Source organism: Dasypus novemcinctus, chromosome 25 (genome assembly GCF_030445035.2).
Source record: "Dasypus novemcinctus isolate mDasNov1 chromosome 25, mDasNov1.1.hap2, whole genome shotgun sequence".
NCBI lineage: Eukaryota > Metazoa > Chordata > Mammalia > Cingulata > Dasypodidae > Dasypus > Dasypus novemcinctus.
In genome coordinates, this window is record NC_080697.1 from 51,187,897 (window position 1) to 51,211,590 (window position 23,694).

General features: G+C 35.1%; 1 protein-coding gene across 1 annotated transcript in view; it reads right to left on the reverse strand.

Moving 5' to 3' along the window:
• The window catches only part of CSMD1 (CUB and Sushi multiple domains 1), a 2,093,507-nt gene that overhangs the window by 187,905 nt on the left and 1,881,908 nt on the right, over positions 1-23,694 (reverse strand). Inside the window, exon 41 of the mRNA XM_058288018.2 lies at positions 20,239-20,448. Coding sequence (XP_058144001.1) covers positions 20,239-20,448 — 210 coding nt within the window. The remainder of the gene's footprint in view (positions 1-20,238; positions 20,449-23,694) is intronic.

Sequence of the window (23,694 nt, forward strand, 5' to 3'; positions counted from 1 at the left end):
GTAAAACATCTTCCAAACTGAAAATGTTTAAATAGTTCTAGTTCTAGAAGTCAATGTTAACTGAAAACTTGGATTGGTATTGGTTGCAAAGAATAACTTCGTGGTAATAAAACCTTGTAAAGGCCACCACAAGGTGCATATTTAAGTAAATGGTAATAAAAAGTTATCTTGATTCTATTGGGAATCTTCTGTTTTCATTTTAACAATGAAAAATAGTTTTTTCCCTCTATTACTAAAGTAAAATACCTACTATTATCTTAATGGTAAAATTGTATAAGTAAACAGTCATTTGATATATAATGTGCTGCATTAAATTGTTTAAAATATATATAAAAAATATATATAAATAAACTTTAACATTGTCAAACTCTTTTGTGCATTCCAACCAGACCTTGAATACATTACAGGTTGCCTCTCCATATGAGTTATTGGCTAGGCTGGTCACTGACCCCTCAATTAGAAATATTTGCTATATCAGCCTCTGGTTATGCTCCTAAAGTAGATGGAAACTATGTTGTAGTCTCAAGTTCCTGCAGCAGCCAGTGATGACCTGGTATAGCCAAGTGTACAATAGATATCGCCTCCAGACTGGCACTGTTCCATAGTGCCAGAGAGCACTATGCACCAGGCTGGTAGAATACTAGAAACTCTCTCTAGGATCAACAATGCTGCGACTTGCTCACTGTGTGAAGAACATGCTAAGTGAAGCCATGATACCAGGATACTGTAAGTAAAACTTAAACACAATTGTTATTATGGCCTGCTCCCATGGAGAGATAACATGTAAAGTATTACAAACCTGAAACTTAAAACTATTAATTGCAACTCAGAATCCTTATGCATTAAGTAATACATTAATTTAATATTAAAGTGCTGTACCTTTATCCTGTACTAAATATATGCCTAATAAGTATAACATTATCTTTTCTATTCTGGATCAGGTACAAAAGTATATTAGACATGTTAAATTCCTGGTAACTTTATTTTCCAAATAATTAATAAACATGTCTATAAAATAAGGCCATGGTCTTAGCCAGGCTCAACCAACTTACTATTCTAGTGTACTCTACTGCGTAGCAAAAATGAGGCTTGCTTGCTAATAATGGGTCATCTATTAAACAGTTAAAATTACCAGAAATTGTACAATTAAAACCGAAATGTAAAAGAAAACAACTTTATTCTGTAGTTCTAATCCACTCCCACAACTAAAAACAAAGAAAATTTCCATCTTAGTGTACTAATCCTGAATGAAACCAATTGTCCAAAAGGTGCCAGTTCCCAAAAGCATCTAACAGAACACAAGTGCCAATTATTAAACAGCCTGAAATGCATCTTCAAAACAAAGCTAAATATCTATTGCAATTTCTCTCTGAAAATAACTTAGAGAAAAAAAAGATATATATATATATATACTGTTCCCACCAGCTTTTAAAAAGAGGTGCCATCTTTATAAGCACCTAACCTTGTCTACCTCTGTAATCCAATGTCCTCTTTTAAATACAGGTATTCCAAAATTTTGTTTGTTTCTTTCAGAGTGAACATCTTATTAACCATATGAAAACTTCATTCAACTTCACACTGAATGCCAGATCCATCTTCCTCCAGTTAAAATAAAATAAAGGTTTTACACCTTGTTAGGTATTAACTACAGCCCATGGCCAGCAGGAAGCAGTTTCAGAAAAGAAATCCTCTCCCTTCAGCACCCCTTTAAGATTAAATGTGTAAACTCTTTAAGAGTAAAACAAAATTAATAGCTGGATCTGGAGCCTGACTGGAAATCTGTGTGAGTGCAGGTGGCCCCAAGATGACTACAGGCCCTGCCCCAGGATTCTGCTGTCCAGAATGAAAATATCTAAACTTCTAAAAACAGGATCCTGGATGCTACACTGAAAATTGGTAAGTAAAGTAATCAATCAAAACAACAAACAACCACCCACTTCATAGCTCAAACAATAATTATGCCAAAGCTTAGCAAGTTAAGCTTCAGCATAAGGGGAAAAATGATGTGGGCTATGGGTGGGAGGCTCTTCATCTCTTTGTAGATAACCTAAGCTGTCTGTGACTTGTGGGTGTGCAACAGTGAGAGGCTGCAGTCCTGCCCTTGGTGACCATGGCAACGACTCCAGTCCCAGGAAAAAGTTTAGCAATGCAAACTCTATAAACTTAAAATATTCAGGGAAAATGCAAACCAAATGTGCTAAAGGTTTATCTAGAATGTATAAGGTCCGTGCTAAAAGCTTACCTAGGATGTGGATGATATATGCTAATGCAAGCCTACCGAGCACTGAAACAAAGAACAATTTGACCCTTCTTCTCAGTATAAAAGGAATCAAAATTCTTATTCAGGACTTGGGTTTGAAACAGAAAGCTCCTGAGTCTGGCCAGCCATCAATGAATCATTTTTCCTTCTCAAAATCATTCCTGAGTCCTGGCCTTTCTATATGCAAATAATTGAACCTCTCTCAACCTCTACATTATAAGTAGAGTATTGGACTGTTCAAATCCTACACATAATATAAGCCTTCAAGGGGAAAAGTCTATAGATGTCCAAAGGAAAAAAAGCACTCAAAACCATTAGAAATAGGTATGTCCTAATAGAACACACCTCAAAGGCTAGAGTGGCATGCCTGTCATTTGATTTTCTAAAGTTATCATGCCCTGTTTGAAAAACTAGTTGCTTAGAAAATTATGCTAATAAATGTAGGAACAAGGAACATTAAAACAGAAAGTCAACACAAATTTGTTTTTCTTTCCCTTTCTCTTTCTCTATTTCACACAAATACACACCTTTTTCCCATTCCTCCATTGTGCTTCTCCCTAGGACAATCTCACAAAACACAAAGCTAGGCCACTATTGCCTCTTCCAAGGGCCAACCCAACTGAAGGCCATATAAACACCTCTCTTGAAAGTTAGGGCTAGACTTCCTAGAAAATATCCACAGGGCATGGTATCCCTCCTTACAAAATTGTTTGTTGAGTCTAAAATTACTTTACAGACCCATTTCATAAACAGAAGAAAAAGTTCCAAACTGTGATTGAACTATCAACAAATTTCCTTCTGAGTTATACTCTTTAGATGAAATCAGCAGGCTTATTCTCACTCTTGTATTTGGTTTAAAAATAAAATAATTATAATAATAAGTCCAAACAATGCTAAAAAAGAGAAAAAGCTATAAAAAATGGGATTTCCATTTCCATGGGAGAAGAATCAAAATTATATTCAATACAGTCTAACCATCATTGGAAGATTTCACTCATGATTTAACATGCCTTTGGGGTATTAATCCAAGCACACACACATACACACACTCACACATTCACTCTCACATGCATTTTAATAAAATGTAATACAATGCATTTTGTTAAATTTTGTTATAGAGTGTGTTGGATAATTTAAGAACTGTAATCATGTTCTCTTTAAGGCTGAATGAAATGGAAGTTGAAGGGTGCTGGCCTATTTCTGCTAATATAATTAATCTCTGTCAAAGGGATCAATATGGAAGATTGCAAAGTTGCCATCCAGCTTAAAATCCCATGATTCAAATAGCCATGGAATACTCTCTCTAATAGTAGAGAAAGAATGACATGTTTTCCTCTCTTTTAATGGCTCTGACACAATTTTCCTATATGGGAAAATAAAAAAGGAGGTGTGCCTATGTATGTGGAAGAACGGTTTTCATCACCTCTTCATTTATTGAGTGAAATAAATATTATTTATTGTCTAACTTATAAATGCTGTTATAAATGGCAACTTGACAGAAATGGGTCTTGCTCTCATGAAGTTTACATTTTAAGAAGAACAAAAAATTAATAATTATATGAAATAATTTTAATTTGTATAAACTATTGTTAAATAAAATAAACAACTGAAATAAAGGCAAAAACAGGCTGAAGGTATGCAGGGGTGGTCAAGAAACCGACTTTTGAATAAGTGATGTTTTAGTGGAGTTTTAAATGGTGAGAAGGTACAGAATGGTAAAGACCAAGGAAGGACATCTTTTCAGGCAGAGGAAGTAGTATATTGCTCAAAGACAGAAAGAAATCACTTGTCTGAGATAAGGTGGAGAGGTCAGGGAGACAGATTTTTTTAACCCACTTCTCCCAACAGTTGTGTGTTAGGTTAAAATTTTGCTTCCTCCTGTGAAGGAAGATTCCAAAACCAAATAGGAGGTTCAATCAAACATGTTTTTATAAATGGACGTAGACACTTCATCAAAGTCTAGGACTCATTTCTTCATCTCCTAAGGAGTATCTGCTAGACAACAAAAGCACAGAAATTCATGGCTTATTTTAGAAGTATCTTAAGAATATAAAAAGCCAAGTATTTCTTTAATTGTGAATTATACACTTAACTCATAGAGCAGTTAAAATTTTTTTAGATCCTTGTGCCAAATTTCTTATTTAATGCAATACTTCAGTATTTAAATATTAACATCAATATTCTCCCAAACTTTTGAAATATTACAAGTCACATTCTTTTTTTTGTAAATATCTTTCCTTAATTTGTATTTATTATTACACTTTACAAAATGATATGCACATTATTAAAGAACCGTTTTGGGAATCTGAGTTAAAGTAACTAAAAAGAATAAAAATAATTATTTAGTATGCTAAAATACACAATTTTTGGAAGAATACTTATTGAGTATTTTTTAGAGTAAGGCCAATAGATTTTCCATTGCCTGTTTTGATATTTACCATCACCTCTAAAATTTGTGGCACATAATAGTGTATGGTTTTTGAGGTATAAATTTGAATACTATGCACTGTAGGCGTGAGGATGGGGCACTCAGTCAACAGTCAGAATCCTCATTCAAGCAAGGCTTCGTTCTCTACTCATCATGAAAGCATTAATTTGTATAAATTGATTTTTAAAATATAAAGAGTTTGACTATAAGAAAATAGCCATCAAGTAAGAGAATTAAAAAAAAAAAAACTTCAGTTGAATTTGATAAAGATGTTACCTTCTAGTGGAGAGGTAAAGTATAAAATTTTCAACTGAAGTCCAACAACTTGTTCATAAATTTCTGAATTCCATACTTAGCAACTGCTAAAGGTTTTAAGAAATAATATCTAGTAAGTTGTATAAGATTTGTTTTATTATCATAAAAAGTTGAAAGAGAATCATCATAAACAGAGAAATCTGCTTCTAAAATCCAAATGCCTTGGCGTAGGTTTGCAAACTAGCTCTGTGATTTGAGCTAGACCTGCATCTCCCCATATAATGCCTGTGGGATCTTGGATATATCACTTAAATTCCATGCCCTCATTTCTTCACCTATGAAGGCAGAATAAATATACCCACCTTTTAGCAGAACCACAAGTATTAAATGTGATGATAAATGCAATGAACCGTGGTTGTCATACATTAGTTCAATAAAACTGAGACTATTCTGCAAGGATCTTCTAGTTTCTGTGATAGAATATGTTACACAACTTAAAATGCTTGCGCCACTTCTGTTATAATCTCTTTGATGAAGGTAAACCATGGAGGAAGAAACTACTGCTTCTAATATCAGAAATTAACCTGAAGGACTTTGAGAAAACTGAACCTTGTAACAGGGAGATGGCAGTTTATACACAATAATAATTTGAAGCCCTACTTGAGATTTTGAAGCTGGGGTGTCTGTTAGAGCTAAACCATGTATTGTGGTCCACAGACTTTCTCAACTGCACACATGCATAAGCTTACCAGTGTCCTCATTGGTTGCTCTAATTTCCTTATTTAGTGCACTGTGCGTCTTTTGTAACCAGAGATATGATCCTGGCTTTCATGTTTAAGATACATGTTTTTTGCCTAAACGTTAATGCTTTGATCCAGGTACCTATTTGGGAAGCCAACCAATATAGTTAAGATAGCAGTCAATCCTAGGTGTTCTCTGCTAAGTGAATCCTCTCCTGGGAGATCTTTAACCAAATTCCTTGCTCACAATTCCAAGTACAATTGTATCTCACGTTTGACTAACCAAGCAGTGAGTGCCCAGTGTTCTTTATGCGTTAAAGCCTTCACTGTTTTGGAGAAAGTATAAATTTGACCCAGAAGAACTGCTGAAGTCACTGAAGTCAAGGACTGTGGACTCACACAGCATTTGATTATGAATGTGCCAGCCTGGACTCAGAATCTGTGATCTTAGCTGCCTCAGAAGCTTGTGTTAGACTAAGAAGTAGGCAGAATATGGACACCTGAAGCTCGTTTGCAGGTGGTTAAAACAGGAGAGTAAGCCCCTTGTCCTTGCTCCTTTAGTTAATCAAGGTTGCTCAGAATATGATATTGAAAAGAGTGATTGAGTTTAAGAAACATTTCGATTTCTTCTAGAAATGATGGTTGTATCTATAGGCACAGTAAATACAGCCATGCAATCAGTTAGAATGAATTCTTCAGTTACTCATGGTACATAAAATCACTTTAACTGCATCTCCTCCTGAAGGGGGAAGCGACATCCATAAACTACAGCCCATTTTCACATAACTCCAATTCATGCAAAATGCAGCAGTTTTATGATTATATTGATGAATAAGTGGATTGAATATAGCCTATTATGTTTCAAAAATAGTGTTTAGCACATAGAGGATGAAAGAAAAGAAAGAAGATATTCGACTTCTCCAAATGCCAAATTACAGAAACTAAAAGACAAAGGAAGTCACCGAAGGTTTTAAAATGACAAAATTTTAAAATATTATGAAAATTCTAAGGGCCAGAAAGCCCTATATACCATAAGAATAAGGGAAGGTAGATAATTTTATATAACTCTAGGCCATTTTTCATGTAGGAATCCACTATTTGGATCTGAGGAAATGACTATTATTTACATCCATAAATCCTGAACAATAATTGTGTCATGTTTAAATTACAAGCACTTAATGTAACTGCTAATGGACTCAGGTTTCACCTCTGTAATTTCTATTACATTTGGTGACAATTATCTAATTAGTTGAAAACTATCTTTACATAATCATCTGGTTTACAATTATTGATTTAGAAATAAAGTACATAAACTTGATTTATTTAACGAAGTTCTGTCTCTGCTATTTCATTTCTCAATTCTGTATAAGTAATTTAACTCAAGACAGCTATATCTACAAACAGTTTTAACCATTTTATAGCCATAAATAAAAGACACTACATAAAAATAAGGTGTAGAACACAAACATCACTGGAATGACTAGAAATATTTACATGATTTATGCATCTTCTTATGAGTTATTAATTATACCCTTAGCCTGGTATAAATCACAAGCAGAATCTAGAAATTTTGAGGTGACTTAAAATTCAGAGTTAAATGTCATTTTGCCAATTTATAAATTTTATAAATGATAAACTAATTAAGCTTGAAAATGTAAATCTCTATCAGATATGATATCCTAATCTCAAAAATATTTTTTCTTAAATTTAATCTGTCTTTATAACTCTCAGTTATAGAAAATAAATTATTTATAATGAAAACTAATATTTTATAGGGACACCTTTTAAAAAAGTGTGAATACTTAGAATTGGGTGTAAAATCAAGAAACCATTCAGTCAACCAACCAGATGCTTGACCTAGTTGAGGATTCACAAATTCAATGCTTACAGGGTCAAGCAGGCAACTTCAAAGAGCAAAGCTTACCAGAAGCCAAAGAAAACTTTTTAAGAAGATGCTTTCCCACTCTGAAAGAGGGTATCACTCTGACACCCTTTCTGATTGTCCCCATATATGAATGCTGAACGAATGTTTCCAGATTCTGATATTGTAAAAGAAAAAGGGAAGGTGAATCCATGTGTATTTCCCAAGTTATGTGAAATCTATATCTAAATACTGACAATATTTAGCATATTGTACAAGCCAAATACAAAAACTTTTCTGATCTAGATGATTCCTAAATAACTGTTTGTGTTTTTGCTTTTTTTTTTTTTTTTTTGTAAACTGACCTAGTTGGTAACTTTGGAACTATGTAGACATGGCTTTAATGAGCTTATCTGGAAAATATCAATAGAAGTAAAACAAAATACATGTTTTTGAACTATACAGGTTATAAAGTTATGTAAGATAAACTATAGTCTCAAAAATATGTGATAATACTAGCATGGAATATAATTTGAGTGTTTTGTGGTTTAAATAAGGAAAGAAAAATTAAACTTTGAATACAGAATCAAGTATTCAAAATGGGTGAGATTTCTTGAAAGAATTCTGTGTCAACTGAGAGAGACAACTTAAATAGTGGTTCAAGGTTTAAGACGTATAATTACGTTATATTTTTTTCCATGGCTCAACTATTAAGACCATACTAAGAAACAAAGGAAGATTACCATCTAGTAACCAAATTTAAAATGATGATCAGGAATGAAATGTTGAGCTTTTAACAAAATGTATTTAAATAGGAATAAATGCAGGATTAAAACTTTATGGAGAAAATAAAATTTTTTTGTATGGTGTGAAGTAAAGAGCAAAATATCTTTCCATATCAATTTCCACTTATTCCAAGTTTATTGAAAAACAAAACTTTCCTTTTTTCTATTGGATTGCTTTGGCACCTGTAATGAAAGTTAAATAGCCATTTAGTGTGGGTTTATTTCTAGGCTTTCTTTCATAGTCCATTGATTTATTTATTGATACTTAATGCTATTATCACACTGCCTTGATTACATTAGTTTTATAGAAGCATCAGACTTTGTTCTAATTTTTCAAGATTTCTTTGTATATTATATGTACTTGATATTTCCATATGAATTTTAGAATCAACTTTCTATTTCTACAGAATGTCTGTTGCTATTGTGACCAGAATTGGATTGAATTTCTAGATATTTTCTAATGCTATAATAAATATAATTTCTTATTTTTTATTTCATTTTCTAATTTTTGCTACTAGTGTATACAATACAATTGACTTTTGCATATTAAACTGTACCTTGTACCTGGATAAACTCACTTTTATTTCAAATAGTTTTTTGGTAGATTTCTCAGTATTTTCCACATATATGATCGATTTGTCTGAAAATAAAGATGGTTTTATTTCTTAAAAAAAAACTTTATGGAGAAAATAAAAATTAAACAAAATAGGGAAGAACTGGAGTCAGATATATAGAAACATGAAAGAGAAGCATAGAAATAATAGTAAATATTCCATTTTAAAATTTTAATTCAAGCATAGAGTCATGTAAAGGTTACATTATAGAAGAAAAGTATGTTAAAGTTGAAACCATCATCTCTCCTTTATGCCTATGACAGCTAATTGTTTTTTGTTGTGCTCCAAACTCCATTCTCTGCATTGCAGTAAGTTTACTTTTACTTAAAAACCTTTAATGACTTCACATTGCACCTGAGGAAAACTGAACTTGTCCCAACCAACAATCTGAGTCCTGTGAATCTCTCAGACTTTATTCTCCCTATTTTCTAGCCATATTTCTCTCTGTTCTTTGACTGTATAAGGCTTTCTCCACCTAGAACACATTTCCCTTGCATTTTGCATGCTTGGCTCTTATCTTTCAATCTTAGCCTCAATTCCACTACTAATGAATGGCAGCTCCCCAGGTCCCCCCATCACTTTCTTTGTATCACCCTAAATGCTTCCTTCATGGCAGGTACCAGTAATATTGCTTTTATTTTGACACACTTCCTCACCCATGCCTGAGACTCTATAGTAATCCCCTAGAGGGGCTCTTTCCCTCCAGTCTCCCTCTGTTTTCCAAACCTGTTTCTTGCCCCATGAAAGTCCAACATCTACCTTATATATGATTAGGCTTTTTTTTTAAAAAAAAGGTGTATGTGACTATTTTAATTCCCTCTTTAAAAACCTTCAGTAGTTTCTTATTGCTTGCCAAGGTCTAAACCCTTTTATATATATAGACTCTTTTGGAAATTTAGTGGTCTATTCATCTTCCCAAAATAATGCTTTTAAATGCTCTAAATAAAATTCATAAAATTGCAAAGGAAATCAAGCATCTTAAAATATAATGATTAAAGTGTGTTAAAAACCAAATATGTGGCATAGTATGTGCTGTTATTTCACTAAATGACAGGTGGCAAGTTTAATAAATAGCTGATATAACTACAAAATAGTGTATAAATAATATTTGGAGATATCTGCAATAAGTTTAATAAGATATGAAATTATCCGTGACTTGTGCCCAAGTCATATATGCTAATATTTCATTAATTTGGCTGGTTTGTGATCAAAATTCAAGAATATGCAGAATATCAGAAGTTAGGGAAAATAAAGATTTGATTGCAATATTCAAGTCAGAGATACCTTGAATTCTATACATAGAGCCCTGGAGCCATTTCTTAGAGAATAAAATTCAAGTTTTTAATACTGGGAGCAAATGACTTCAGTCAGAAATCATCACTCCTAGCCAGTTTCTTTTCAAACACTTCCTTCAGCCACTCATGGATTTCTGTTACTGATAAGTCCTTGACCAATCACAGCTAATGATTCCCACAGAAGCTCACAAGGTCCTTTTTATAAAGAACTTTCTTGGTAAAAACCTCGAATGTTTGCCTAATCTGATAAATCACAGAGTGTGTTCCCCTCTAGTGGACTCCTCCAAATGGGTGCAAGTACTTCCGTTAAAGAAAGTCTTTCATTGGATCTTAATTTGTATTCAGTTATCTAGTGTTCCCACTAAATTATGACATAGTTGAGCACAGCAACTGAGTCCTGCTTTAATTCCTATCTTTGAACCCTGAACTATAGTGGTAGCTTAATAAATGGATACCTTCAAAAATTGACTTAAATAACAGTTGAACAGGTTTAGATTATGGAGACTTTAAACAATATGTTATAAGATATATCATATGGGAATTTTATAAACTGAAATGATTAAGCATGGATCCACACTCTGAAGCAAAGCTGATTTGACTGAAATTGTCACTCTTTCTACCTAAACAGATTTAGTTACTTGACAGACCTAGAATTTAATCAATAAAGGAAACATCAATCATAAGTGTTTACTGTTTATGCAGTAAATCTAACATAGCAAAACAAACAAAAGGACTGACTAAATTCTCTAGTCTAATTAGAAGAAAATAAAAATATCATGTTTATGTTTTTTCTGTTATGAAACATATTTGATATTAGAACTTTAGCTATTATGATTTTGTCTTTCCATTTCTAGCACTCTGTGGTTATATGTATGCATCTTTTAAATGAATTGGGCTCACTTCCCTTAGAAATATTCAAACGATCCTAACTTGATTTTAGATTGAATCTACAAGTCTGAAATTTAACTGAGTTCTTCATATTAGTGAACACTTTCTCCTGTGAAGTAAGTTAAAGGTAAAATTAGCTTTCAAAAAGTAGTCAGATGTGTGCATGTGATCACAGTCTGACTGTGTGTTGCAGCAGGCTGCCCAGCCATCCTCGCCATTCCCTTTGTCCTTAAGAGAAGAGCTTTACTCTTCTTTGGAAAAGGAATATGCCTGGGTTGAAAAAAATTACATTTTCCAGCTTTTCTTTAGCAAAGGGTTATTACAAAGCAAGCTTCTGCTAACTAAATGCAAGACAAATTCACCACCTGAAACTCCCAAGGAGGCTCTTCAAAGCTGGTGGATCGTAATTTTTCCCTCCAGCCTTCCCGTTGCATGTCCAAATGTGGCCCCGATAGTGGAGGTGGAATAGCCATCCTTCAACAAGGATGAAAAGGCAAAGCAAATCACAGAACTTTGACTCTGATACCTTTGAATCAGTAGATTGGATAGTAAAAGTCCAGTATACGTCTGGACCTTTCATTAGGATATGCATGGAGAAGTCTTCAAGCACTTCTGTTTCAAAAAAAATTACATATATATGTATGTATATAAAATAATTGTATTTGTTTTTAAATTCTGAATTTGGAATGAACACCTTCAGAAAGATGCTTGCATTCATAAAAGCCCCTTTTGGAAACAACTCATCTTGTAGAAAGCCAGATACTGGTGCAGGAAAGCCAAGGGGATTCTTAACCATACTAAATCTATAATACCCTTGTGTTCCTTCTCAGGAAATTGGGTCCAAACAATTCTTTCTGCTTTAAGTTGTAAGTGTTCTAGACTGACTAGTCTAGAGGCAAAGCCGATAAGCAGCAGGTTAAAACAAGGAGAAACTTCCCATGTGGAGACACTTCAGACCGGATAGCAGAAAACCAAGCCACTTTCTTATGAAGTATTAAACCTGGACACAGGCAGTTTTCCCTTAATTAAACCTGTTCTGCATCCCCATTTTATAATCACTACCTACCAGGCTGAGCCAACAATGTTTTCCTGGAAACTAATATCAGATAGGCAAAGATGTGATGGTAGCAAACGTTGTGAATGTGATCAACAGCCCTGCACTATATATTTGAATGTGGTTAAAGGGGAAATGTTAAGTTGTATATATGTCACTAGAATAAAAATTAAAAAAAAAAAAATACAACTCAAACAGCAGACCCTAAGTTAAATCATGGACTAGAGTCAGTAATAAAATGTGCTTTCATCAATCATAACAAATATACTACATGAATGCTAGGTCTTAACAATAGAGTGGTATATGGGAACTCTGTATTTTGGGTATGATTTTTCTGTTAACCTACAACTTTGCTAATAAAAAAATGATTTCATTAAAATCATTTTCTGTAAAAATTAAAATAATGTTTATAGTGCATTACATATTATATAATTGTTTTAGCATGTCAGGATTTTCATTTCAAATGGAAAGTTTTAGATAAAAAAAAATTAAAACAGGCTTCTTTCCAAAAGTAAAGTGCTCCCTGAAAGAGTAATCATTTTAAATTATTAAACTTTATTTGCATATCAATACTGCACTGAAGAACTTCAGCTATCTATGTTAAAGATCTTCTCAATATTTGTTTATATAAGTAATCTTTTTTCCCCCAATTTGCTTAGTTTTTATAGAAAGGAGAATAGTGATCAAAGATTCAATTGCTTCAGAATCTACAAGGACCAAAACAGTACCCAGCATCCATTAAGAGCGATCATACTTTTTAAAATACAGGAACCCAGGTAGCCTGAAAAAGAAAAACATGGATATAATGGCAGAAAATTAGCTTGGATGGAATTACATCAGAATATGCAAAGTTGCCTAATTGTCTAGTTATTTATGTCTTCTTTTATTAAGGTGAAAGGAGAATGTGAAGTGAAGAAAGAAAGAAGTCAGGAAGCCTAGAAGCAGAGGATGAAAATGTAATGGAAGAGCTAGATTTCTTGACCTTCCTGCTTCCTAATATTGTTTGTATTTGCTTAGAATGTGAGCTTGAAGAAAAAATTATGCAAATATAATTGTTAATACTTGTTGTTCCAGAAAAATGACAGAGATGTTTGTATAATTTAACTTTAGAACTTTAGACTTATTTGAACTCTGTTTCTGTTGTGTGTGCGTGTGATCCCTAATCACTTTGGTGTTAAATCTTTATACTTATAAACGGAATTTTAAATAACCGCAGGTAATGTTGATGCATGGAAAATAAGGTAAGAGGCAGAAGCCCAGAGAAGAGTGCCGCCATCATTCATCGTCATAGAGTTTTCTTTTAGAGTCAAAAGAAAGATGAAGCAGTATTTGGTCAAACATTTATAGGACAGATAATTTACAGTCTATGAAGTTTTTCAAATCCTGAATATGCATGACTTTGCACTTTCTCTACTGCTACCCCTCAGAGTTCATTTTTCTTTCTTGTTGCTCAGTTGGTATTTGTTTATTTTTGCAAATATTATTATCTAACATTTTTCTTTTGGATATTGGGAAGAGAGTCAAGTGGAGTACATATGTACAGTTTTGTTTTCAGTACACCTGTGTTAACTGGAAGGTCCAGTGACTCTGTGTTGAGAATGATGATGGGATTCCTATACTAGCAGGTGTTGAGAGTCTGAGCCCCTCTGAGTTTGGGGCTCATTCTCTATCCACATTTGGGCACTATTGGTGCCTTGACCTCAGGGGAATAGAGAAACCATTCCGATCAATAAAGGAATAACAATATAAAACTGAGAGCATGGTGAGAAGGGCAATCAGGAAGGGACTGAGTAAAGCACACTAATAATATACAATGAGAGAAAGGATTTGCTGAGAGTGCACCTATGGCTGGGCTATATGCCTGCAGTGCAGTAGAGGTAGAAGACAAAGCTTGCACGTTGAGAGGAGGGAGGATGGAATATACTGTAAATATTTGCAGAACTTGAGGCAGCAGCAGCACCTACTGGTTGAGAGCTTAGGCTCTAGCACCAAAGTCCCTGGACTCAAATCCCCATCATTCTATTGACTAACACTTGGCCAAGATAGTCAGTGTCAAACTGGACCTCAGTTTCCTCACTACTAAGGGAAATGGTGATTTGGCCAATAGAGGCCTGTTGTAAGAATTAAGAAAATGATTCCTTGTAAATCTCTCAGAAAGTTCTATATAAGTGTTTGCTAAATATATCATAGGGAAAGCTTCTGATTTTCAGAGGCCATGAAATTACATGGTGCCTGAAAATTTACACCTGGATCTGTGAAAGGAGAGCCACAGCTGACATCTGGATTACGTATGCCACTAAGAAAAAAGCATATCCAAATCTCAAGGCATGTGCTAGACATATTTATGGAGAACATTTGACTCACAGATTTTTAGCAAAGCTATTTTAGCAGCCACAAAACTTGAGTTTAAATAAGTGAATCAGTCAGGTGTCATGTCTATACACCAAAAATTGTTATTTGAGTTTTCCCCATAGTCAGTGTTCTTCAAATAAATGGTTTACTGGTTTTGCAAACTGTGAGAGAAAATTGGACTTCTTAAACTTACTCTGTTAGGTTTTAAACACTATTTTTATATTAATGGGGTGACTAAAGCATAGAATTTAGAGTCTAAAGATTTTATCATTTCCCTTTCTTCATTAGAATGATTACTACTTTGGAGTCAAAGTGACTACTTAGGAGTTGAATTTCAAATCATAATTTTCACATAGCTATTCATATCTCCACAGTTTGTTCTACCTCCTCAAGTCTCATTTTCCTTATCCGTAAAATGTACATAATGTTCACTTACAATTTTATGAAAAGACAAAGCATGGAATGTGGCATCCATTGAGTGCTCAATAATAGCTACCACTGTCATTATTTTTAATACACCAAAATATGGACATTTAGCTCTTTCAGAATTCACACCATTCCGGGAAGATCAAACAAAGAAGTATTATGGCTTGAACTATCCCCCCTGCCCCAAAAGATATGTTGTGGTACTAGTCCCCAGTACCAAAGAATGTGATCTTATTTGAAAGTAATGTCATTTCAGATGAATATAGTTATGATAAAATGAGATTTTATTGGAGGAGGGCAGACCTTTAAACCAACATGGCGGGTACCGTATAAGAAGAGAAGAGACAGAGCTGCACGAGGGAGAAGGCCATGCAAGACCAGCGCAGAGGAGTTACGGCGCTACGAGTCCACCGGAGTGTCAAGGAAGGCTGGCCTCCTCCAGAAGGTAGAAGGAGGCATGGAAGAATTCTTCCCTAGAGCCGTCGGGGAGCGCATGGCCCCCCTGAACCTTTACTGACTTCTAGTCTCCAGAACTGTGAGAAATAGATTTCTGTTGTGTTAAGCCACTAAATTCATGGTAACTTGTTATAGCAGCCCTAGGAAAGTAAGAAAGGAAGCATATATGAAAGCATTAGTAAAACACCCCTTTTATTTTACAGATTTAATGCATTAGCATAGAAATATTTGGTTTATGCAGATTTTCGTTCAATACATAAAAATTTGTTGTGTATTTACTATTTTGCTGTTTCAGAGCCCTCCTTCTTATGGAAACTGCTCCTCTCTCTCAAACTATTCCAATATGATGAAGTCTGTTAATTGCATTTTCTTACCCTGTGACCGGAGCTGAGCTAGTGTAGAGTACCAATCTACCTGGTCTCAGAGATTGAACTTGGGGGATGTCACATAACCTGTGCTGGTCCATGAAGAATGTGTTCCAAAAAGTAGCACTAGGGAAGAAGAGTCCTGTTCTTGCTGGGTAAGGATGGTTAGAACGTGGCCATCCTCACATCTCAAGTCTGAGATTCAATCCCGCACGCATTGAGGTGGAACACCACACATTCTGCTTAAAATGGCTTGAGCTGGTTCTGTCAGTTACAGTGGAAATAAAATGTTTTCTTCCCTACCAAATTAGTTAGATCTAGTCACTCATTAATGGTATTTATTTATGGAATCCAGGTTAATCCAAGAATTTGATCAAGATTGTGTATCTTCACTATTACTTCTTACCAATGTCTAAGCATATCTATAGAATTCAAAATGAACAGAGACTTAATTGTAGTCCTCTAGCTTCCTTCTTTTAAGATTGGTGGTGGGAATGGAAGAGATAGAATGAAAATAAGACAAGCACTGTATTGGTGTGTATTTCAATATTGTAGCTCTACTCATTGTACCTCCAGGGCTATTTGCACACATGGGTAGAACAACCAGTGCCTGAGGCAGTCACTGATAAGCACAGCAAATCCCACCATCTTCGCTAAACCAGCACTTCTTTAGTTTAAGGCACGATTCCAAAAAGGAGTCCACTAAAAACCAAAACATTATGATGACTGGACATGTGCTATTTGTGCCAGGGTCTGCATTGGATAAGTAAATTGGCTAGCAATATCTGGCAATGAGCAAGGATTAAAATAGATTCACTTTAATGAAGATGTTAAAGCATAGAACTTAACCTAAAGGTAAGCCTCATATAATTGCCTGTCTAAATGGGTCTGCAGCACAGCATAAAGCCCCTTGGCCTCTGCGGTAGTAGAGCATCCAGGATGGAGGACACAATTATACACTGGGGACCTACTGTGAGTCAGGGACCGCTTCGTGCTGAGCAGAGCACGAGGTAAAAATAGAAATGATTCCTATCCCCATGAGGTAAATTCTTTCTGATTAGACATTCTTCAAAATACAAATATACGATCAATTCCTTATCTTAATAAAGCCTATGGAATGTTGTCCATAAAGGCTAATTTATACCACAGAAGCAAAAATTATTCCAAACTTCATTGTCTGTGACGGCAGGAGGGCTCTACTGGTGGAGTTACTAAGAGACCCAGCCTGACTGAGCAGCCATTATCCTGGTGACTGCTGAACTCCACGTAAGAAAGGGATGGAAGAGTGAAGCATGTTCTATGACTCCCATTTCACAGGGCATTCACTCCAATGTCATCAGCCAAAGCAACACCACTTACTCTTAAAAGTTTAAGGCAGTGTATCCAGTAGTCAGGAGGTTGGGATATATTTGGAGAGCAGCACTGATGACTACCACACACAGAGAAGTCCAAGGTGATGGGAAGCTTCATAACAGGAGATTTAGCCTAGTCTGGGTGGTCAGAAGATGCGTCCTTTAGGACATTATGTGGAAACTGAGTGTAAAAGGATTACCTAAAGGAGAGTGGGGTTAAAGAAGAGAGGACTGCATGTGTAAAAGCCCATCAGTAGAAAGATTTCAATCCATGTATGTTATTGGAAAGTCCATTTGGCTAAAGTGCAGTGAGTGAGATTAAGGGTGGAGGAAGAAAAAGCTGAGGGATTAAGTCTGTTACAGAATATTTTATTGGGGATTGAATCCAGGACCTCATATAAGCACTCAACCACTGAGCTATATCCACTCCCCAAAGAAAGTTGTTTTTTTTTCACTTGTTCACTTGTTTGTTTGTTTTTAGGAGGTAACAGGTGCTCAACCACTTGTGCTACATCCACTTCCTTGCTATAGAATTTTAACTGTAGTATAAGAATGTTGGAGATTTGGACTCGAAGGGTATCGGGAATGAAAGAAAGAGGAAAGGGGGAAGGAACGAGTGAGAGAGTTGGGATCAGGGGGTCTGTGAGTAATAACTCCTCAGACAACTTTATTGTTTACAAGGGGTTCTCTATATCCCCCAGTCTATGTGACAACAAGCAGGAACACGTAGCCTACGTGCCAATAAGCAGGAACACATAGGCTATGTGACATCAAGCAGCATTACCCATAGTCTAAGGAATTTAAAAAATCTTATCTCAAGGTACAAAGTCTAAGTGTTCTATTCACTACAAAAGGTATGTGCTCATCTTTTCTTTCAGCCTTTAACAGCTTCATCCCATTTGCTGGGAACTCTTAATTACCGCATTCCTTAGGTTGCAAGAGTAGCCATGGAGACAGCACTAGCATGGAGACAGCGCGTCTGTCCTTCTGAGGCCTCTGTGCCTCAATTTCCAACATAAGACTATGGGAAACCATGGAAAAGGCTTTAATCAAGAAAAGAACAAGTCACATTTTCTCTTGGAAAGATGAGAAAAGGAGTTAGAATAAGTGTGACAAAACCTTTAAGAGGCAAAGAATTTACTAGGAAAAAGGTGAGCATGGTTAAGACTACTTGTGGTCATGAAGATAGAGAAAATGAGATGGATTCTGGGAATATGTCTGAGGTGGAGGAAAGGACTTAGTGATTGATTTAATAGTGGGGCAAGGAAGGAAAAAGGAACCATGAATAGCACCTATTTTACAGGTGAAACAACTGGATAAAATGTGTGCCACTCACTTACTATGATGGACAACACCAGAGGATGAGCAAATTTGGGAAGGACAATTGTGAGCTTGTTTCAGTCACAGGGTCCAAGCGCCTGGGGGGGTACCAAGTGGAGATGTGGCATCATGAGTTAGAGATCTAGTTCTGGAACTCAAAGAAATACTTGAATTAGAGATGTAAATGTATGAGTTAATTACTGTTACTACCATGGTCTTTGAATCCATGAGGGCTGGTGATCCTCAAGGAAAGCATATGATAGGAAAATATGGAACTCCAGCTCGGTTCTCTAACTAAAATTGCCAGAAGAAGACAAGGAAGCAAAGAAAATAAGGGAATAACCAGTGTGATAGCAGAAAAAAAAAGAAATTATGTTCTCATTGAAACAAAAGGGAAAAGTATATTAAACCAGAAGACGTAGTTAACGGTACTGAATGCTTCCAAGAGACATGAGAAATGAAGAGTACCCAGGGGATTTATTCATCCAACTGAATAAAATGGAAGAACTTATCAGTAGAATAGTGCTAAAAGCCAGATTAAAATGATTAAAGCAGAAAGAAGTATGGAAATTGAGAGAATTAGTGAAAATAATACTTCTGAAATTCCTTCTTAGTACACAGACACTAGAGGAGGATAGGGGGGCCAGTGGTACATTAAAATATACATAGAAATAAATGTGTGTGTGTATACATGTATGGGAAATTTTTGAGTCTACTCTGAGTGCTACTGGGAAAGATGTAATAGAGAACTGACTGTTTTAAATACATTGGAGAGAAGTTAATCCCTAGCTTATTTTTTTTCTGAAACACTAGAAGGGAAAGAAGTCTAGAGCCTAGAGCAGGGAATGGACTGGACTTTGGTAGGGGAAACAGTCCCACTTGAATGAGAGAGAAAGAACAGAAAATAGGTGCACATGGAGGTAGCTTCACGGATTTCTTGGGGGAAATCACTTCTTCTACGATGGCCTTTTACTGTTTGTGTGTGAGTGTGCACTTGTATGCCTTTCAAATAGGAAGTGATAGCATTTGCTGAGAAAGAAGGGGGATGTATATATTTAGGTAAAATTTAAGTAACGATATCTAAGGGTTCAACACAAAATATTAGCCTCTTTCAGTATTAAAATATTAAAGCTCTGTTTCCAAAGCCAGTCTATGAAGTAAAGGAATTCAAGTGCTTTAACTAAGTTAAAAAAGCCACTAGATTTGACATTTTCTACTTCATTTGACTTAACAATATTCAAGAAAAGGGCAGCAAAATTATTCTGTATGAAATGAAATTTTTGAACTTTTTCACACGTCAAAAATTCTTTGGTAATGTTGATTCAAACTTTTCTTAATGATTTCATATTTAGATTGATTAAAAGGGATACAGTTCACTCACTGAGATATTTTTCCTAACATAATTTGAACGTGCCTTTAGAGGACATGTAGCCATTAACTCGAACTGAGAGACCCTGCCACTGCCGGACCCAATTTCACCGTGAATTGACTCCCTCTATAGTAGTCCTGAAGGAACCAGAAAAAAACACAGTCAGCTAAGAGGAGACTCAGTGGAAACCACTGCCTGAAAGTGAAGCGACAAAGGCCTTAGAGGAGAGTAAATGGAGAAGGACGGAGTGTGGATGGAGCTGTGAGAAGAACTGTGGACACCTATGCCTCCTGAGTCCCCAGCAACGGCTCCCCTACTTGTCGTTTCATTAAAAATTATTTCCATTCTACATGTTTTTAACCAATGAGGGAGCATGCAATATAAACATCCAAGGCAATTTGCACTCTTGATTCCTTACCTTGGTAAGCAAGTTTAAAGCCTTGCCGGTTTTGGGAATGATCACTGTAAAAGTGGATGAGGGTTTCATGTGTTGTGCTGAGCAATGCTGAGGGTAGATCCGTGCCACTGAACTGCCCAATCATAGGGCTGGAGTGATAAGGGCCATTTTGAATTTCAAGGTAATCATGATTAGCTTCAGTAGAGAAATTCAAAAATTGAATATGGGCACCTATGAAAAAAATATGCAAAATTAATGAAAATTAATATTGAAACTTATAAAATAAATGTTAGAAAAAATGATTAAAGTATTATCAGTTTTCCAAAATAACAGTTCTCTGCAAGGCAGAACAATGCAGGGAATGAGTGCATACATTGTGGATTACAACAGATCTTGGTTCAGTTTTACCTCTGCCACTGGTGCTTCTGTGATCTTTAATATAATTAAAATCCATGCCAACTTTTTGTGAAATATGAGTAATCATAGCACCTGCATCATAGAGATATATGGGGATAATTCTTAGAATAGTGACTGATACATACGCTGATGATTTTGTTTATAATTATTACAAACATGCACACAGTTATAATTGTACGTCTTGCATTCATAAGTTAATCAACAGCTTTATCAAGGTAGAAGGACTTATAGGTCTAAAAAATGGAAGAAACTTTAAGTGGCTTTTAAACCAATTGAATGATCAGAGCATTATACAAGATATTTATTAGTTTAGCAAGTGAATATTTTCAACTGTATTTTATATGCAAAACAAATTACTGATGTTTATAAGAAGTCTAATCTGAAGAAAGCTATCATAACTCCCACGATTCAATCTAACAGCCTGGCATAATCCACCATACCAAAAGACAGTCCAAATGACCAGTATTCCTGGTATCACATTAATCTGTGTAGTAGATAAGCAATAGTTGATAATTTAGAAGAAAATCAATATCTAAATAACTTAGTTATTTGCTATGGTATTATGGCATTTTTGAAAATTTATTTGATTACTGAGACTAAAATATTTGAATACATTTCAATAGTTTGAATTCAAAAGATATTAGACTTGGCATAAATCCATGCAATCAAGTTGGATAGGAAAGTCTAAACTAAAACCACCAAAGCTAATACAACATTCTCCCAACATATAAGAAAAACTCTACTTTGTATGGTTCTTCTACTATTTTTTTCTTTCTTTCTTTCTTTTATGCCTTTACTTTTACTTTCACCTAATACATTTGATACTTATTTCTTAGGTTGGGAATAATATGGATAATACTTACTTGGGTTACCCTACTTAAATCTAAATACAGAGAAACTTTCAGGGAGACAAATTTACATAGGTATTGAAAGAAAACACAGTTATTAAAAAACAGAATTTGGTGAAAAAGAAAATTTAAAAAAAGGTCAGGTACAGAGAATAAACTAAAATTATTCAATAAAATTTAAAGTCATCCAAGAAAAACAATTTCATTATTTATGAAGAAATCTTTAGGAGGAGGACTAATAGAGTAAATAATGGCCCTTTCCTTTTTTTAAATAAAATTTTATTGAAGTATATCCTTCATATATGAACATACATAAACAGTAAATGTATTGCAAATAGTGTGAACTTACAAAACAAACATGCATATCATCCTGGGATCCCATATATCACTCACCCCAACACATTGCATTGTTGTGAAACATTTGTTACACACTCTGAAAAAAGCATCATCAAAATATTACTTTTGACTATAGCACATATCTTACATTTGGTGTATTTTTCCCCCACTCCATCTGATTATTAACACCCTGTATTCTAATTGGACACATAGTAAGGCCAAAGTTTTGGGTGGAATTGCACCCTCCAAAAGTATATGTTGAAATCCTAATCCCCAGTACCTTAGAATGTGAATTTATTTGAAAAAAGTTTGTCACAGATGGAATTAGGCAAATTAAAATGAGGTTATACTGGATTATGGTGAGCCCTTAATCCAATATGGCTGTTGGCTTTCTAAGAAGAAAGTTGACATAGATTCAGAGAAAGAAGACAGCCTGATAACTCTGCAGGCTGAGGTTGAGTTAGACCATAAACCAAGGAGTGGCAAAGATGACCTGCCACAACAGGAAGCCAGAAGAGAGGCATGCAACTTATTCTTCTCTACGTATGTCTCTACAGGGACCGTGGACATTCCAACACTTTAATTTAGCCTTGCCTCCAGAACCATGCGACAATATATTTCTGTTGTTTTCAGCCATGCAATTTATAGTACTTTGTTATGTGAGCCTTAGAAACTAAGGCTGTCAAGTTCTGGGGATGAATTTGCTAACTAATTTTTTTCTCACAATTGCCTAGCAAGGCAATCAATATTGTTATTAGACTGTTGAAGATGAGCAAACTGATGCTCAGAAATATTAGGTTTGTGTCCAAAAGCAATACTGGAACAGAGTTAGAATTTAAACCCAATTCTGATTCACAAAACCCTCACAATTTCTGGTTTAGCATCCAAACATGCTAGAAAACAACTAGGAATCTTATGCTGTTAAAATATTCTAATCCTTCTCAGACAAAATAGGTTTGTATTAAATTTGTTCGATCTAGTTTGGAAGAGGATAAAAAAAATGAGGTAGAAATGTAGAATGTTTCAAGGAGAGGCAAAGAAAGCAAAAAGCAGAAGAAAGTATTCCTTACTAGATCAATCAAAACTTATTTTAGAATGGGCAATTGGATTCATATTACACCATCCAGCTCTATATATTACTGATACATCACCATCAGATGAAGACTATCCCAGTCTATGAGTCTCCTGGTCACTCTAATATCATATGCAATATATAATTTTTCTTTTAGTATTGGAATGACTCTAAAATTAAGTTTAAAACATTTCCGTTAACATTTGAAAATGTCAGTTACTGAAATTTGCATAACAGCTTTGAATGAGCAAGTAATTTCTCCCTAAAGATTAGCAAATATATTTGTAAAAAAGAAACACTGGAAGCAGGAAAAAGAAAGAAAAAGGCAAGTGAATAATAGCAGTGAAATAGCAGCCTCCATGCTGCCCTTCTAGGTTGCTGTCCCAGGGTAGCTTACACACCAGTTCCTGACTTGTAGCCTCACCCATTGCCAAATTAAGAAGAGTTTCCTGTATAGCATGTCCCACAAATCAGACAAAAAATGTCTTGTTACTAGTAAATAGGCTGTACTAGGGATACCAGTGCTTGAAGTCTACAGAGTTTCATAAAGACCCAGTCTCCTCTATCCCTGCTGGGTGGAATGAGAAAGCTGATGCAAAAATAACCTAAAACAGCCTGTTGAATTACTGGCATTGCTCTGTAAACCCAGCAAGTATCAGGATGTAAAACTAGGACAGGATTAGACCATTTAGAAATGTTTTATTCTCTATTTGGGTGGAAAATCAAATAGGAGGAAAATGGCTTAAATATGCTAATTTTAGAGGTGGATTTGCAGGCTTAAGATGTGTTTATCATGAAGGATTT